This window comes from Protopterus annectens, chromosome 5.part0, assembly GCF_019279795.1.
Source record: "Protopterus annectens isolate FY-2018-M chromosome 5.part0, PAN1.0, whole genome shotgun sequence".
Lineage (NCBI taxonomy): Eukaryota > Metazoa > Chordata > Ceratodontiformes > Protopteridae > Protopterus > Protopterus annectens.
Genome location: NC_056735.1, coordinates 1,247,769,454 through 1,247,789,270, shown reverse-complemented (window position 1 = coordinate 1,247,789,270; position 19,817 = coordinate 1,247,769,454). Strand labels below are relative to the sequence as shown.

At 39.3% G+C, this 19,817-nt stretch overlaps 1 protein-coding gene across 4 annotated transcripts in view; it reads left to right on the top strand.

Annotated features, from left to right (window-relative positions):
* Positions 1-19,817, top strand: part of BBX (BBX high mobility group box domain containing) — a 2,705,004-nt gene that overhangs the window by 534,363 nt on the left and 2,150,824 nt on the right. For all 4 annotated transcript variants that reach the window (XM_044071093.1, XM_044071095.1, XM_044071094.1 and 1 more), the window contains one exon: positions 6,082-6,149. In XM_044071093.1, coding sequence (XP_043927028.1) covers positions 6,082-6,149 — 68 coding nt within the window. The remainder of the gene's footprint in view (positions 1-6,081; positions 6,150-19,817) is intronic.

Below are 19,817 nucleotides of genomic sequence, written 5' to 3'. Positions count from 1 at the left end.
ACTTATTCTCCTGTGCTCAAATGGTCAATTTAATCAAGTTATTTTGCAGACATCCTTTATCTGTAACACGTGTTCAGTTTACCCAATTTCAGATTATCTGCATATAGACCGTAGAACACCTCAAATGAAAAAGTTAGTTCTGAAAGATGCAATCTAAACAAGTAAAGGTCTAGGACAGCGCCCTGTTGGACACCCTGACTGTAAACAAGGGTTTCGCCTGTCCAGTTTCATGCAGCTATCCATCTTATCAAGAGTACATCAATACCTAATTGTACTAATTTATTGATCAGTGTTGTGTATATGACCCTGTCAAATGCTGAAGTTAAATCTGTATAAATTACATCACAGCACAATTTTTCATTCATAGCTGTTATTATATTGTTATAGAACATTATATTATAGGTGGTAATACATATGTTTTCAACATATGCATGCTGATATGGTTTCATGTCCCAGCCTAACCAGTTTTGACAACTTATCCAGTATTACATTCTTCTTTATTTTCCACAACATGAAAATAGACTTAAGGTTCTGTATGGCTCTGGGTTTGTCCTACTCCACTTTCCCTTAAAAAACTGGTTTAATAAGTGCATGTCTCCACTCTTGAGAAATATCCCCATGTTTATATGACCTAGTGAATAATTGATATAATGGCACTCAAAGTTCTTGCTAAAGTGTTCTCAGGTCATTGTTACTAATTCCGTCTCTTTCCTGTGCTTTGTTTGGATCCAGTTTGCACAGTTCTTTTTTTATATAATCTAATTTGATTCCAGTATCTGGGGTTACCGGGATGTTAGTAGGACAATTTACCACCCCTTTTGTGGAGCCAAACTATTTTGCATAAGATTTTGTAAATACATCTATAATCTGTTGAGTCTGAGAATAGAAAATCTGCACACAGTTTATCAATTTGTGTCTATACTCATTCCACATATTATGTATCTATAAAAAGGTTTCCTATTATGCTCAATATCTTTATATAAATTTTCATCAAATTTTTCTTGATCATGTCTCACATTATGCTTAATCTGTTTGTCCAGCTTGTTTCACTTTTCAAAGTTGTAGTTCAACTTTCTTCCATTTCTTATATTTTTTGTCTCTCAACTATTTTGTTCTTAAGGAAATATGTCTGCCTGATAATATATGCCTAGATCCTCTTTCTCTTTCAAAACTTTCAACATTCCATCTGCAGTTTTTCCACTGAACAGCTCACTCCAGTTAGTTTTACATAGTGACTGTTTTACTTCCATATAATTTGTAACTAACCTTCTGTGCATTCGCTTAGATTTCAGTTTGGCAGAATTTTGTAGCAACAAATTAACCTTTATAACCCCATCAGTACACATCAGTGGTGGTAAAACTTGACGTGAAGTTATAGTAATTTCTTTGTGAACACAAGCAATGTCTAGTATGTTCCGCCCCTGATAGTTCGTTTTTACAATCTGAAGCACTTGTTCCTGAATATACGCTGTGAATAATTTCCTTACTAACGCTGTAGACTCAATATTATCCAAGTCTGTTTCTGCTAAATTTACATCCCCAGCTAATAATATTCTTCCCTCCTGTGTTTCATGCAAGAAATGTATGAATTCCTCTGTCATCTGCACCTGACTTTGGTGGTCTGTACACTCCAACAATTATTTCTTTATTGTCATAGTTGCATAGTCTGTAGTGTTGGTGTCATCACTGAACATGTAATAATCACAGGTCTCATAGCTGTCTTTAATCCCTATCGTAACACCTCCACCTGATTTTTTATTAGAATGTCTGTTACAGTAAAAACATTTATACCCTGACAGAACTTGTTTCCAGTCCTTGTTCTTTAACCATGTTTCACAAACAATAACATCAGTCTTGTGGGAACATAGCAAATTTTCCAGTAAAAAAACTTTATTATTAATGCTACTAGCCTTAACCATCAGAGATGCATCAAATGTTGCTATCTGTGTACTGTTAAATTTTCGACTTGGCAAAAATCCTGCCTTGTGTTTGTCAATTATTGCAAAGTATGTGTTGCAAAAATTCTCTTCCCTGATCTTGATAAATGCATGCTATCCTGTCTGAACATGTGTGCCCAAAACTAGGCTTGGATGCTCTCCCCATTTCCATTTTTTAAACCAGGACATTTTTTCCAAGTAGGAATTAACTAAAAAAATCTTTTCATTCATAGTGACCTGACTGCTTTCTATAGGTGATTTGTGAAAAATATGTCTTAACACCAGTACATGCTATACTATCTAAGAGGGCTGTCAGTTCCCCTACTAAAACAATAAGAGAATCCTTGCGGATGACATCATTTGTATCAATATGACTTAAAAAGGGATCCGTACTTTCTTACATTAAGGCGTTCCAAGGCTTGTCTCATCTTCTGTTTTTGCTCCTGACAAGCAAACTATTCAGTGTTCATTATCTTCTCTGCAGATATAAGTAGCAGTTCCTCTTTGCTGGCCAGCTCTGAAGAATCTTCCGTTTCTAATACAGTAGTATCTGTTCTATCAACTGTTTTGAAGGATAGATCTTTATCACCATTAGTCTTATTAATCCCACAGTTTCCATTGTGTATTATATTCTCATCCAGCTGCCATTGTGAAGCCACAGCTTGACCCATGTAGTAAACATCTGTCTTTCTCTCCTTTGTTATTACAGTAATGTTCTTCAGTCCTTCCATGTTCAATTTTGATTTCTTCTTTTTCATCTGCCCCTTGCCTCTTTTTTTCTGCCTTCTCTGTTGGAAAAATGATGCTTTTTTCTGTAGACTGAAGGTTTTCTAATAGAAAAGTATCATTCCCTGTAACCAGTGTTACATAACAAAGCAGTGTCCTTTTTGCTACGTGTTCTCTTTCCTTTACATTTAGGATTATTATATCAGCTCATAATAGCTCGACTTATTCTTTATGCACTTTTGTGAAAGACACTACTTCTGTTGACCATCTGTTAATGGACTCTTGGGACTTTTTGTCTAAGCTTAACGAAAGATGGTACTCTGATAATTGTATGTTTTCCACTATAGATGTAGTGCATCTTTTCACCTCTGTTCCCCACAGGGAAGGGTTAGACCTATTTTTGACACCATTAGGGAACTAACCAGATTAAGCAATTCCATGATTAATTTTCTTATGGCAGTTATGGAGTATATTCTCACAAGTAACCACTTTACATTTGAATGAGATTATTATAGGCAGGTCTAAGGGGTGGCAATGAGGGCAACATGTGCCCCCATTTATGCCAGTTTCGTCCTTTATTCCTGGGAAAAGGAAGTATTTGTTCATCAGTGTTTGTAAACAAGACTGGTTCACATATTGTCGCTTTTTGGATGACATTTTTATTCTTTGGAAAGATGACCAGGTGGACCTTGAAGGGTTTTTAGAATTTATTAATCAACTGTGTACATATTTCAAATTTACATCACATCACTCAGATGAATTTATTGATTATCTGAACGTGACCATTTCTAAAGATAGGATTAATAAAACCTTCCTTTCAAAAATACACAGGAAAGAAACTTTTTCCAATAGTTATTTGGACTTTCAAAGTTGTCATCCCCCACATTTCAAGAGAAACATTTTCAAAGGACAGCTTGTGAGAGCAGCAAGAATATGTTCCAACAGAGAGGCTTTCTTGAGTGAAGTTGAAGGCATCACTGATATGTTCAAAGCTAGGGGATATCCCAGCAAAATTTTGGACAGGATTATCAAAGAAATGGTAGAAGGGTGGGGGACCAAATACAAATCACTGCTTTACAGTGGTGAGACAATTTCCAACAACAAACAAACGGGAAGAGTTAGATACAGCACCAGTATGGTCATTCCATATAGAGAAGGGGAAAGAACCCTTAAGGACATTATTAGGAAAAATTGGAACATTTTTCGGGGTAATTTGGATATTTTCAACATTATAGGACAAGCACCAAGTTTTGTGTACAAAACAGGCAGAAATATTAAATATCTTATGGAACACGTAACTGTACTAAAACCAGTATTAATTAAGGGTACAACTAAGTGTGGTCACTGTAACCAATGCCCCTACATCCTTGACCATGATGTGGTATATTTAAATGGAATGAGGCAAGGTGTTAGTTTACAAAGAGGTAATTGCAACACAAAATATATTTATATTTCCAACTGTCAAACGTGTAATAATTTTTACACAGGTAAAACAGAGAGGAAATTTAGATCTAGAATATACGAACATCTGTATGCTATAGCTAAAGGTAATACCAAGAATGCCTTGTGCAGACGCACTCACTTGTCAAGGGGAAACCAAATTCAAATTTGGAATTCTGGAAGTGACTGCACACTTGCTTATAACTTCCTACAACTTAATTTTTTTAGTCAAACTCATTCATGTCCATTTCTGTACTCTACACACTCCTTATCAACTTCCCTTGTCAGGTGTAACTAACACAACTCCTTATATGTCTTGGAAAGCGTACTGCATATTGTATATCTAAACATCAGTCTTTTAAATCATTTTAGCTGTGATATATACTTTACTAAATTCTTTGTATGTTCATATGTTTTAAGTACCTGTATGTTGTCTAACTTGCAACTACTCTGGAACTTTCTTCCTAGGTCTCTGCTGAAAAGGGGCATCTGTTTGCCCAGACTATCCTGCTATCAAATGCAATAAATTTAAACTGTAGGGCCCATTGTAACACTGTCAAGTCCAGACTTAAGATATTTGTATGTAAATGTGTGCATTGGTACTTTTATACCCCAGAATACCTTCCCTTGAGTGGAGAGTAGATGCTGGAGATGTGAGGGGAGTAGTAACACATTCTCTTGGAAAGTGTTTAGTTTTCATAATTTAAGAGCTGTGTACAGCATGTCCTGACAGATTTTTGGAGGGGAACTTACTATATTAACTAAGGAAGTGATGCTGAGTTAGTGTGTAGGTTTAGAATTGTCGACTAAGGCCTTGTTGAGTTTATTAGCAGCCAAAAAAACAATTTAAATAAAATGGAAATTAGATTAAAACAGCTGTAAATGGAGTACTGGATATTGTTAAAGGAAATAAGAGATGTAGAATTCTAGTCATTAAAAGTGGAGGAAGTCATTTTCATAAGAATATGTTAATTTGTGAAAAGTATATACCAAATGGTCAAATAGATGCTAAAGTAAGTAGGTTGGTAGGTATTGAAAGTGTGACTGTAGGTATTGAAAAGTGTAAGATTGTTGTAATGCACATAGCTTCCACCTCTCTAGTTCTTTACTATGTGTAATGCATGTATAAGGTAATAAATGTTATTCTTGTCCTGTTTCATTTGTTAATGAATCTTCAGTTCAGCTCACAAATTAATTTGATGAATGAAGTTGTTTAAAAAAGGTTTTGCAGTACTGTGTATATTGTGTGTCTCTCACTGCTGCATTATTTTAAATGTGTGCTTCTGGGACCCAGGGATGTAATGCTAGAGACCCCTTTAAACTGTCTCCCCAGCACAGCACCCCAAATGAATGGAATATGTTTTTATTTAGTGTATATAGGGCCCCATCTTTAAACGAGTATGGCTAATAGGAAAGTTTTATACCCTCCAGGAGTTCATCTTTGCCTCAGTTCAAATTCACAAATCTGTTGAAATAATGGTGATAGAGGATTTGTTCCTTGAGACCTTGAAGAGCTGCTTGCTTTCTCTGGTTTCCCCTTTACCCCATATGTGTATGCATAGTTATGCTGTTTAATGTCTTATAATATCATTTGGTGTGCAAAATTGTACTTCCTTAATGCAAGGTGATATTCTCCTACCGCTTCCAAGGTCTCAGTTAGTGGTAGCTCTTATCCTTGCAGCCCGTAGTCTGCATCACTCAGTACTACATCTTATCAATGGTATAGTGGTTAAGACTCGTGTCTGAAGTTTGGGTGGTAGTGATATAGTCACCTTGTCAGTGCACCTTAATTAGACTGTTTTTTCTATGCAGTTTTCCTGATGTATTTAAAGGCTGGCATTTCACAGTACTAGAAATTTGAATTGACTGCTGTTTCAGTTACGGAATTGTTTAGTCTTCATGCAAGGCTCAGCTAATTGTAAAAAAAAAAAAAAAAAAGTGCATTTGTTTACTTAATACTCTGTTCCTCTTTTGACAGATCCAACACAGATGGGAGGACTAAGCATGCTGTTGTTAGCTGGAGAACACGCTCTAACATCACAAGAGGTGGGTTTAATAAATCAAAGCTTTCACATTATTCTGTATTTTTTCATTCTCCTGATAATGGCCTTTGTTTTCTCATGTTTCTGTTGAGGTCTTGGGGAAGAGAAAACGTATTAACACACAGTCTAGCGTTTTTTTCCTATAGCAAAGGTCTCCACTTATTTTCTCACATGCTTAACAGGGGTACATTTGCTTTAGAACATATATCAAATCATTTTTAAAAGCACTTTTGAACAATACAAACATTTGTGTATCAGAGAGAGTGTGAACAGTTACCTGGCACAGCCAGCAGATATACAAAGTTCTATACTAGTGCGTTAAGTTAGCATTTGTAATTCTTACATATGTTCTGACAAAAAGGACTACTTGATGGTCTATATTGGTTTCATATGTGTAGAAGAGAAAGAAGCCCACTGCAACTGGAATTTTAGATCTTTTTCACAGACTTAATGGTAAATTCAGCTTTTTTGAAAAAACAAAAACTGTTAGATGGATTGTTTCAAATGTGAAGAATTTCTGTTTCTGCCCTTGCCATCAGTGTTTTTCCCTCATATGGGATTTACACCTCCATTGCAGATGATAAAGTCCGATTGTTTGTCCGTACTGTAGTGCTGGGGGGGGGGGGGTTACCAGGATAAATGGTACTACTAAGTGTTAGCAGAACTTCACTCATCACTGGCAGTAATGGAGAAGGTCACATCTTTGAAGCTCCACTAAAGTGGTATATAACCTGTGGAGATTTTTTTTATGTTGCTAGAAGAAAATGGAAGTATTGCTTTAAAAAAAAGTCAGTCCAGCAAAAAGACTGCACCTTGAGAAAGAATGGTGGTACTGGTTTTTCCGTATTTGTGCAAGAAAAGGAAACTCCCTTTATTTATGAGGCTAATGAAGATCTTGGGAGCTGCAAACTTGCAGAACCCACTGAATCCCTTGTCGGTAGTGACACAGTAGAAGAGTATAGCTGGCTTGCTTTTGCAACTTGATCGTTGATGGGCTTAATCAAATATGTGCTTTACTCAAAGAACCCATCTCTACATTATATTGTTTTGAATGGCTTGTGGAAAACACGTTGTTTTACAGTGAATCACCACATGATTAACGCAGAAATGTTACCTAAAATAAGCCATTAACCTAAGGAGGTTAAGTTGGTGTTTACTGACCTTAATTAGGATGTAACCTGTTGATAAAAGAAAGCTAAACTGGATCGACTTAACTGAACCTATGAAGGAATTTCTGAAGGTGGTACTGCTCAATGCTAGAAGTCTTAACAGGAAACTCCACTCCCAGCATTGCAAGGTTATAATGCCTTTCACACCTTTAGACAAGGTATTGCACATGAGGGAACTCAAGGTGGAGAAATCTGTCTATACTAAAACTAGTCTCACATCCAGATTAGTTAGTGCATGACCCACTGGAACTCGTATATGTGCAACCTCCACCAAGAATCGAGTTGCACCATATCCTTGCAACCTATAGGTCCCCCTCCATGTCCCAGGAACCCCATACTACCTATGTCAGTGCAGTAGTGTCCCTCACCGTTTAACCAAATACGATATTCATGAGGCAACTCGACTACTCCTCTTTAGATTGGGAATCCTACACTTCTAATGCACAAGCCCAGCAACTCCTAAACTTTAATACCAACATCCTGTAACAGTTGATCTATTCTCCTGCCCAGGGGTACAAACATCCTTGACCTTGCACTCACGAACATGGGGTGTGTGTGTGTGTGTGTGTGTGTGTGTGTGTGTGTGGGGGGGGTGTTCCTTCCTCACCCAAAGTAATATCTTCGCTTGTCAGATATGACCATAAGACACTTAAAATAAAAATTAAATCTGGGCATCCAGCGAAATCAAAAACTTTTAGGAGCTATTCCAAGGCTATCCTCTCTCTACTAAGCAACACCTTGGCTAAATTCCAAGCACTCCCAAACCCAGTAAACACCATAGCATACACTAAGTTATTTACAAAATCTCAGTACAGCTGTACTGATAGCTGTATAGAGCAAGCTGTGCCCGCTTGTATTAAGAATAAGACAAACTCAAAAGACAAGCCACCTTGGTGGAATCACAGTATCAGTTGGTTATACAACAGAAGAAAAAAAAATCTTGGCCAAATGGAGGAGGAGCAAAGTCATGCTAAGTAAAAGCCCCCTGACCAATCTAAACAGGCAGCTAAGAGAGTTAATCAAATTTAGCCTTAAAATATTAAAGAAAAATGCTTTCTCAGGCAATGGACAACCACAAAGCTTTACACAGCTATGACTGTAACCTCAGAGGAAATATACAACAGTGCTCAGAACTTATTGTAAATGGCATCTCATGCACACAGCCAGAGGCCTTTGCCAACTTTTTGGCTGTGAGGTTCAGCTCAGATTTCTCCTCCCACTCCCCCCTAGTAGTCCAAAAGAAATACTACATAACACTATCCCACCAACAATTACTAGGGAACAGGTCATCAGTGCACTTTCCAAAGCCAAAAGCACTGTATCGATGGACCCAGATAACATCCTGGGATGTTTAATAAATAGCATGAAACATGACCCCTCTGGTCCACTTGAATCAATTTTCAGCTAGAGCCTTCAATCAAGTTTTGTGCCCAAGGAATGGAAGATGGCTTGTAGTCATTCCCTGCACAAAGGAGATCCACCCACTGATCCGGGTATCTACAGGCCCATAAGTCTTACAGCCTCGTATGTAAGGCCATGGAAAGAATCATCATGGACGTGGTAAATGAGGACATAGGTAACCTGCAAATCCTGGACCCATCATAGGCTTTGTTAAAGGAAGGTCATGCCTATTAAATCTGTTGGACTTTTTTTGAGAGGGTCACCAAAAGCACTGGATGAACTTACGACTGTGCACACAGCTTACCTTGACCTGGCCAAGGCTTTTGATACAATAGTCCACTCGGGCATTATAGACTAGCTTACTAATTTAGGTATAGACCTTTTTATCATGCACTGGATAGCCATCTGGTTCACTGATAGGATCCATGAGGTCAAATTTGATGAGGCCACTTCCACCAAGAGTCCAGCTACTAGTGGAGTCTCTTGGGCTCTCTGCTGGGCCCTCTCCTTTTTGGCATCTGTTTCTCTGAAATGGAAGCAAATGCTGAAGGTTTATGGCTGACTAAGTAAGTTTGCAGATGATTGCAAGCTGGAAGTTATTGACTAGTAGCTGCCTTCAAAAACGTCTGTCTCTGACAAATGGTGCCAAAGCTATGGTCTTAAACTCAATGCTAAGAAATGCATAATTGTTTCCCTTGGGAAGTCAACCATCCCAGCTAATTACCATGTTGATAATACACCCCTAAGAGACAACCCAGTGGTCAGGGATCTGGGTACGCATGTGGAGATTAGCCTTACATTTGACCACCATGCAGCCACAGTGATTAAATCTTTTATGTTGTGCACCTTATAAGTAAGGACATGGCATCTAGTTTCAAAGAGGTTTATTAGCCCACTGTACTCCACCCTTACCAGACTTGTTGGAGTATAATGCTGTCTTTGGTATGTACCTGACCAGGGATATGCAGCAACTAGAGTGACCTCAGAATTTCCTTACAAAAAGAATACAAAGCGTAACAGACCTGCCTTATGTAGAGTGCCTTAAAGCCCTTTCCCTCTACTCAGATCACCCCTTTGCAATATGCAAGAGACTATGTCTGGCTGACCAGGCATCCGTAAACTCCCCACTTTTGAATCTCCTACATATTCATAAATCAATGAGTGCCAGGAATACAAGGTCTAGGGACCTGAATTTTTTCTGTGATTTAAACAGAACATGTTGGAGACAGGTACATGTCCCGGAGACTGCCCTTCTTATGGAAGAGGTTTTCCATCCATGTGAAGCTGAGTTTGTCTATTACCCAGTTTAAGCACAACCTAGACCAGTGGATGGGAAATAGGAAATTTACACCACGCCTAGCCCCCATGTCCCTTATGGACAGAGGTAGCTTATAAGTGCCTGGCCGTCAGTGTCCTATTTGGATGCAGGACATCATTATTCTTTCAGGAAAACTTGTCTAGGCTTTGAAAGGCCCCTCTGGGTCATTAGCCTAATTACTGTCAGTGAATCTGTGAACCTGCAACCAGCAGCTGCTCATAAGCTATGAGAAAAACACCTTTTCTTGCAGCTGTGCCATTTGACACTACACAGTGAGAAGCATGCTTTAATGTGGAGAAGTTTTCTCAAAGCTAAGCTGCTGGTTGATTAACAGCTGCATCTGAATCAAACTAATGATGTAGATAATGAGACAAGGTAAGGAAAAGTGTGATTTCTGTACAGCTGCATTTCTCTCTAGATCCCAGGAAATCTCGATCTTGGATCCTAAGTGCTCATGTGAATGTTTAATTTTTCAGGCATTTTGGGCAGGTGTGCATAGATAAAGTAATACAGATTAACTTTTCCAGACGTTAGCTGCACCCTTTCTGTGATTTATTTAGAGAGTACGTAGACATTGTAGTAGACATTAAATTTGGATATCTTCCTGTGTGGCATAATATCATGTCTGCTATTTGATGTTGCAGCCTTAGAATCATACCAATAACCAGGGATGCATGTGGGCTAAATGAGAAAGTGGTTAATGGGAGATCTTTTAAGTGATCATTTTCTTTAAGTCCTTTGAACAGGGATTAGGGAATTTTAGTAATAAGCTAACTGTAGATGTCTTTTCCAATTACTGCTGCAGTATTATTTACATAAGGGATCTCCTCCCCAAGGGTGCCCCAACATCCAGCCAATATAACAAAGCCTTTAGGTCTTAAAGGTGCCGTACATCACACTTAATGCTCCCTGCATAAGACATATAGGGCATAAGGGTAACGTGCGGATGGAAACACTCAGTACTATTATGCCGCTCTTCCAAAGTCTGCTATTGAATGTCTGTCTGAATGCCTTTCTGCTGTGCTGATGTTTTGAAATAAGTTCCCCATTGGGGTTTCTTCTTTTTCTTCTATTCTTGTTGTGTTAATGCCATCCAGAAAGGGAAAATATCAGTGTGGGAGGCAGATTCCCCATAAAGACAGTCATGTCCAGTGTCTTTTTTTGGGGGGGGGGGGGGCTTCCCATGATGATACAGAGGGCTGTATCTGCCAGGCTTTTATGTCTAAGACCATACATAGTAGTCTGTCCTCCTCCACATACTTTGAGAACCAGCATCTTAAGTTGTTGACTCAGTGTACTGTGGCAAAATCATCCTGTACTAAGGGCCAGCCTTTTGCCAAGGCGGCCAGTAAAGTTAGGTCTGATCCAGCTGCTTTCCAGCCTCCTCTGGATGTCACTTTTGAGCCTGTTGAAAGCCTGGAGGGGCCATCCTGTGGTTGCTTCTTGTTCTGTGCCGTGACCCCTTCAGAGGCTGCCATGGATTCGGCTTCTTGCATTTCTTTGGCAGCTTTTCAAAATCTGTGCGCAACATTGAGGAGTAACCTCAGCTGATTATATTCGAAGGACCTAAGGGATTCCTCCGATCTTAATAAAAGAGAGGGGATTCCTAATACCATTATAGAGGCATGTTAGTGGTTCTGAACCTCCAAGGGTGTTTTGAGTGGATGTCCCACAGAAAAAAGAAACTGAAAACAAAGCTGATTTCCCCTGTTGTTAAGGATCCCCAACATGAATGGCAGGCTTTCAGTCAGGGTTTATATAATGCTTTGGCCTTGAAGCCATCTCCAGGGGTCTGCATTCCTGCCCTGGTCTTCTGCTCCTCTCAAAGACCCAGGGAATTGGATTCCTCGGATGAGGATCTGGGCTCTCCAGAAAAATCCTTGGGTTATTCTTCCCAAATCCCTTTTCCATTGGACTGCAGTTCAGAGGAGGAGGACTTCACAAGTCTAGACTCCTCTTTGGGAGAGCTCTCCTGTGGGGGGCACCATTGCCTGTATGATGGATTATTTTAATTGGGATTGTTCACAAGTCTCTGATATTCAAAAATGCATTGAGTTCCTACAGATGAAGCATCGCAAACCATCTGCTCTTTCTGCTGTTCTAGCTACCCTTCTGGATGGGTCTATATTAGAATTGCGAAAGCTAACTTTCGCGAATCCACATTCATAGACACACAGATGTCGAAGTCCTAAAATAGCGAAGAGTGAAAAAAGCGAATCCGGAATGTCGAGCGGCCTTTTTTTGGCCAGCAGGGTGATCATGGGGATGAGGAAATAAATCCTTTTCCCCACTGTAGTACAGTCTCGGAGTTGATATATTTAAATAGGGGGGGTGTGGGGGATGCAGGGGGGCTTGCCCACCTGCAAAAATGTTTTTAAAGTGTTTTGCTTTAGGTTTGTTCCATTGGGTTTACCTTACCTATATGGCGCTGTTGCTTCCGGGAATATGTTCGTAGTTGTCATTTTCTTAGATTTCGACATTTATGTGTTGGAGTGTGGATTCGCGAAAGTAAGTTTTCGCAATTTTAATATAGACCCCTTCTGGATACCTTCTTGGCAGCTTTTATAGCCCCTAACCCTCAGCTTCCCACATCTGAGGGTCAGGGGCTACAAATCTGACCCTCAGCTCCCCACACCTGAGAAGCCAGGTAGGTTATACAAAGTGCCTGAAGATTGCAAGTTTCTTTATAAATGCCCCTCTGCTGACCCTTCTGTAATGTCAATCTCCTCTGACAAGCCATCAAGTTGTTGCCCTCCAAGCTGTTGATAAGGATAGTAGGGCAGTGGAAAGGCTGACAAAGTTTACATTGCTGCCACTTTGTCTTTTAGGGCCATCAACTACCAGACTCCTATTTTTGGTTCTCCTTTCTCAGGTTTTTAAGGTGGTTTCTGACCTTCCTGACTGAGGGGAAGGCTTTGTCCCTTTTCCTGATGTGCTGTATTTCTCAGGTTGCCTGCCATTCAGTCAAATGCAGTTAGTGCCTCTTCCAGGTCTGCTGCCTTTGGTTCAGTTATGAAGCGTTATTCTTGGCTTCGTCTTCAGGTTTTGCCTGACGACATTAAGGCCAAACTTTTGGACCATCTTTGGATAATAAAAGGCTTTTTGGATCTGCTGTTGACCTTTTCAAGTCCATGCAGTACAAGGGTAAAGCCTTGTAGGAAGTGAAGCATATTTTTGTTTCCCCATTCCTAAATTTCTGAGGAATTAAGCCTTCATATCTGTGTTTATAGGCAATCTTGCCCTGCTCCCAAGGGAAGAAGGGATTTGGGCATGTGCTTCCTGCTTATTTACTTGGACTCCTGTTGTCCAGAAACGGTCTTTACAGGACAAGCCTGGTTCAGTTTGATGGTTCACTTCCTTCTTCCCTTGGCCAGGTTCCCTTGTCACTCCCAAACTGGCTTCAGATCACTTCAAATTCTTGGGTTCTGTCCATTATCCATCAGGGTTATTTCATGGTTTGGAAGTCCATCCCTCCCTTTTCAGGCATTCCTCTACCTCTTCAAGAGCAGCTGCCTCATTTCCCAGAGGTTCTTCATACTGTTTTGGCTCAGAGTACCATTCAGACCAGGTCTACATTAGAAGACCGATGGTTTAAAATCGCAAACTCTGTAAAGAGCAAAAATTTCGGACCTCAAAATCATTATTGTGGGGGGCTGCACCCCCCCTGCTAAATATATATTTCAACTCCGAGATTGCACTACAGTGAGGAAAGGGCAAATATTCCAATCTTCAATGTACAGCGATCTCAAAAAAGGCACTTTGAAGTCCGGAATTTTCACTCTTTAGAACGTTCGCGATTTTAAACTTTGTCTTCTAATATAGACCCATTCAGACCATGCCTCCCATCCATGTGGGAAAAGGATTTTATTCCAGTATCTTTTTGATCCCACAGAAGGAGGGTACATTGAGACCATTTCTGGATCTTTCCCTACTGAGCACTTTTCTCAAGATTCCTTCCTTTTGGATGTTATCTCAGCAGGGCCCTATCTTGCATTACCGAAAATACACTTTACCGAACTTTAAAATGACGACGACTATGCCGAAAACCTTTGTTAATGCACTGTCACATCACCGGAATTTTAATCCGGGAAAGGAGGCAGTTGGGCAACATGGGGTAATTTGCCCTTTTCCTGGAGTTGGTTTAGGAGGTGTGTATGCGGTGTAGTCCCCCACATCACATGGGTGAGTTTGATGTGCTTCAGTGGGTTTGTTTTGTAATGATGGCCAACTTCCTTAAAATTCCGGTGATGTGACCGTTAAGAGTAGGTTTTCTGCATACAAAACAAAAGTCAAAGCCACTTGATGAAGGTCGGAGTAATACAAAACAAAATAGTTTAAGAAAATAAATAAAACTCCAATCACCATGGCTGAAAATGAACTTTAAACTTTAATAAAACAGAAAACGGGAAATAAAAGGTAAGCGCTTTCACGGATACTCAGTCTGCTTCTTCAGACCATGTAAAAACCAGTAAAGGAAGAGCATTTAAAAATCTAACAAGGCCCAATCACTAAACACATACAGACAGCTGACTATTCACTCAATGAATTAACCAGTCAAGTGTTCCCTATGAGCTAAGCCATCAAAAGTGCAATTCAGTGATATAGGGGGTGAGATTTCAGCACTGGCTTCAATCAAATTGTCCCATTCAATCCTGGTGGAAGGTGTGCTTGTAAAAGGTAGTATCCAACTTGGCTCACGGTATTCTGTTATATTATTCTGATCTCCACCCAGCCCATTCAGTGAAGTCATCTGCAGCACGAAAAACTTGAACAAGTGATCACTACCTTGTTTCATTACATGCTTGACCAGGGCATTGGTTACTTTTTTCTTTTTGTCATTTATATGCTCAATAACCCTTTCTTTTAGCATGCATTTCATTTTTCCAGCATAGAAGGCTCTGCAGACAGTACAAGCTGCATAATAAACCAGATCTTTACTCTTACAGTCGACATAAAAGTTTGTCTATTATAAAACCAGAACTGGGTTGCAGAAATGAGCTGTTAGAATATATTTACATGCTCTACAAGTGCGGCATTTAAAAGTCCCCTTTCGATCAGAGTGAACTGTAGTCTGTCACGTTATTGTTGTTTAAGGGAAAGGTTATTTCTAAAACAAAACCTAGTAGAATCATCAGTAATGTTTCTGATGTCAGGGTCAGCATGTAAAATAGACCAGTTCTTTTTCAAAATATTGCATACTATGTTCGCATCACTGGTAGAGGTGAGACAGACTGTTCTTATGATGTGTACCAGCAGAAGTACAGTCTCCAACATTATCATTCCTGGATCTCTCAGAAAAGTAGAGTCTTCCATCACTACCCATCATACGAAGTACCACATTCATGCACCGTTCAATCTCATGTAATTTATTTGAGTTAAAAATTCATTCTTTAGGAGTCCAAAAGCTGGGAACCAGGTCATTGTCATCGTCATGTAGTCTCATTATCCACAGGAATTGTCCCTTCATAAAGTTTCTAGTAATGTGACCAGGATGTATATTGTTCTGTGTAACAGGGTATTCCTCTTACAAGGCTTCCTGTAGAGACAAGTGTGGCAACATCCCAGTACTGCCTTTTCAGCTGTAACCTCGAAGAAGTCTGTACTTTCATGAGAAGGGCAATAACTGAACTTCAAAAAAAATCAGTTGTCTTCTGTAAAAAATCAGTAAAACTATTCAAGCGCTGTTCTGTTTCTTTCCATATGAGAACGATATCCACAAATTGCCTGTAGAACAGGATATTCCCCACAAAAACATTATTATGTAATATACTCCTGTTCCCAGCATGCAAGAGCCAAGTTGGCATAAGTGTTTGCACGTGCCATGCCCATTAGAGCTTCTGTCTGCTGGCTATAAAAGTCATTGTTGAAAACAAAAATATCATTTTCGAGTACAAGTTCAATTAGTCTACATAGCAAATTGACCGTACTTACTGGCCGGTCAGTATTTTTACCAAGGACTCGCCTCACACAGTCAGTGCCCCAATCATTAAGTATCACTGTAAACAGTGAAGCTGCATCTAATGTGACAAAAGTATAGTCATAATTGCCATCATATTGATCATACCAAGAAAAAGGCTCCTCTAAGAAAGACTTAGTATCTTTAAGTACTGTCACTGCCTTATTGAGTGCATGTCTAAGTGTCTTCTCTATGAAGAGTGATAGAGATTCTGTGACTCATCCACAGCTGGATATAGTAGGATGCATAAGTGTTTGCACAGGGTCCTTATGTACCTTAGGTAGGCCATATAGTACTGGAATGCTGGGATGTTCAGTATGAAAATATTCATCTAGTTCTTCACTAATCTGGCCAGTCATAAGTAGGTCGTAGACTAACGCATGTATTTTATAAATAATGACTTTACCCAAATGTCCAGCAATGTTCTTATAAGTCTTGATATCATTCAATGTGGAATACATATGTTCATAGTAGAACTGCTTATCCATAATTACTATTCCCCCACCTTTATCTGCTGGTTGTATCTCAAGGTGGAGAGCAGATCTTAAATCTTCTAAATGTGGTAACTTATTGAGGTGTTAAATTATAGAAAGAGCATTTGTTTAGTTGTCATGGAAGAATGTATCGCTTCACAAATGTCAACTGTAGATTCAATAAAAGGATGAGTAATCGAGGTGAAAGTGCTCAGTTTCTTAAAATTATTAAAATCATTAGATTGTTCAGGATACATTAGCAAAAAAGAAACATTCTTCGCAAAAAGTCTCAGGTCTGTTAAGACCTCACTTAATTCAGATGGCCTTATAGGTACAAAGGAAAGACCCTTATTCAACACACATCTGTTCATCAGATAAGGCAAAAGATGTATTGAAAATTAATTCATTTGCTGCCGTCTCCTCGTGGTCATAGTTGCCCCTGGATTCGAATAAAAAACATGCCCTTTCCTCCCCCTGCTGTTTGAGTGTTTCTTTCAATGGTCCATACTCTCTAGTGAAGCGGATTCTAACTGAAAAGAATTCAAGTTGTTGCTCTCAGTCCTAGACTTGGAGGGCAATATAGTAGTAGATAAATCATGGTTAACAGGTGGCACAACCAATTCCATGTTGTTCATCGTTTTATTATTTAATTGGCTGCCTGAATTTACTACTTTCATCATATTGTTAGCTTGTGTACTGGACGCCATAGTCTCATTCGTCCTCTGTTCTTGAGGCCAAGCAAAAATATACCCTTTCCTAAAAATCAAAAATGTCTTGTGTTTCTTTAGTTTCGTAGATTCAAGCGTCTTTTCATGACTCTCATCACATTCAAACACTTCCTCATTTTTGGTTCTACAAATTTCAGAGGTAAAATCTGTATACAACTCCTTTAATAAAGCCTTAATGTCTCTAAGAAGCGATATTTCATCAGGGTGAAAAAATTCTAGCATAAGTTTGAAATAATCAAAACTAAGCTGTAAATTCACGTTCTGCCACCTTTTCAGCAGTTCTAAACAAGTATTCCCTTATACAGAAAAACTGAAATATAACCAGCCAAACAAGCTGAAAATAAAAAAAACTTATTGAAAAGGTAAGCAGTTTTGTGCATCCAGTCTGCACTTCTTCAGACCATACTGAAAACGGAACACCACCCTCTTAAATACCATACATCAATAAAATCATTAACAAGTCAGTGAGGTGGAGCTCAAGCCCTTAATACTGGCTTTAAAGGTGTGTATTACCATTTAAGCCAGGAGCTCTGTGTGCTTGAAAAGCGGAAATCCATTTAGTTTCTGCTACTTCTACCGTATTGACAATATCTCCCCTCTGAAATCACTAGTTATAAGTTGCAAAACTAAAAAAAAAAAAAACCAAAGTATGATTATTAAAAAGCATTACATGTTTATATAAAGTACTGTTCTCATTCTTATTCCGTATATAGTTAAGATGCTCCAACATACCTTCCCTCAAAGAACAATTCATGTTATCGTCATGGTAAATTAAAGGTTCGTGTTCCATCGTGTGGGGCAGGGATGTTTGCTTGTAGAATGTGTAGAGCATGTAGATATATTTCGGTGGTCAAGACATATACACACCCAGTAAATGGTTTTAGGTTTGTCCCAAGGTTTTATGCAGATTGCAACAGTGCCAATTTGGTTTATCTGGCTTGCTGTAATGACTGCTCATGTTTTTATATTGGGAAAACCTGTTAATGAAAAAAGCATTATGTCGTATCCATAGTACTCCTATGTGTATCAGTCACATCCAGCGTAAATGGCAACAATGGATTCACTTCTAATAACAGCAGCTGATCCAACCACTCATTAAACCCATTGGGATTGTAATCCAATTCCAGTTGTAACCCCTCAGCCATGCTCCAGTGGCAAAGTACAGGCAAAGTAATACAAAACAAAACTCAAAGCCACTCGGAGGTCTGAGTAATACAAGAGAAAATACTCTAAGAAAATAAATAAAACTATTAGAGTGGCTGAAAATGAACTATAAACTTTAATAAAACAGAAAACATGAAATAAAAGAAGCACTTTCACAGATACTCACTCTGCTTCTTCAGACCATATAAAACCATTAAAGGAAGAGCATTTAAAAGTCTAACTAGGTCCAGTGACTAAACACACACAGTCAGCTGGCTGTTCACTCATAAATGAATCAACCAGTCAAGTGTTCTCTACGAGTCAAACCCCCAAAAGTCTAATTCAGTGACATAGGGGGTTGGATTTCAACACTGGCTTCAATGAAATTGTCCCATTCAATCCTGGTGGAAGGTGTGCTTCTAAAAGTAGTATCCAACTTGGCTCACAGCATTCTGTTATTATTCTGAACTCCACCCCGCACATTCATTAGTCAGCTCCAGCACGAAAAACGTGAATGAGTGATCACAGGGCATTGGTTACTTTTTATTTATATCATTTATATGCTCCATAACCCTTTCTTTTTGCATGTGATTAGATTTGCCAACATAGTAGGCTCTGCAGACAGTACAGTCTGCATAATAAACCAGTTTTTACTCTTACAGTCAGCATAAAAGTCTCTATTATAAAACCAGTACTGGGTTGCAGAAATGAGGTGTTTGTTAGAATATATTTACATGCTTACAAGTTCGGTAAAGTGCAATTTCGGTAATGCAAAGAAGACCCCTCAGCAGACATTATTTACTTTCCTTCTTTCCCCGGTCTTTCTGGTATCTCAAGGATTAATGCCTTCACATCTCCATCCATCACCTCTTCAGGAAATGTTTACATTTCTCTTTGCATTTTCAGTTCTCTGTTTTGCCCTTTGGCGCCTCTACTGCCCCAAGGGTGTTTACCAAATGTCTCGCTCCTGCCATTGCTATTTGCAGGATTCAAGGTATTCATATTTTTCCCTATGTAGATGATCTGCTTATTCAAGCTCCTTCCCCCAGCAGTCTGCTTCAGGATCTCAAGTTTACCATTTCCCTGTTACAAAGTTTGGGGCTCATAAACTTTCAGAAATCAGTTCTGATAACCTTCTCAGGATCTTATTTTCCTCTGCTCCAGACTTCAGACAGTTCCCATGTTAGCATCTCTGCCTGCCTCCAAGGTTCAGTCTCTAATTGCCTTTTACTATCCCTTCTTCCTCTGTCATCTGTCATAGCTATGGAATTTCTCAGGAATGTCTAGTTCATGGCTTCCGCCATTCCCGTGCTCCCTCTTACCAGGTCCCATATGGGGAAACTTCAGTGGTACCGCAGATCAGTGTGGATTCAGTGTTACCACCCCCTGGACTTTCCCGATACCTTTTCTTCCCTGTCTCAAGCTTCAGTGGTGGATTCATCAATTTTCTTTCAACCCAAGACTTGCCTTTCAAGCTTCAGTTC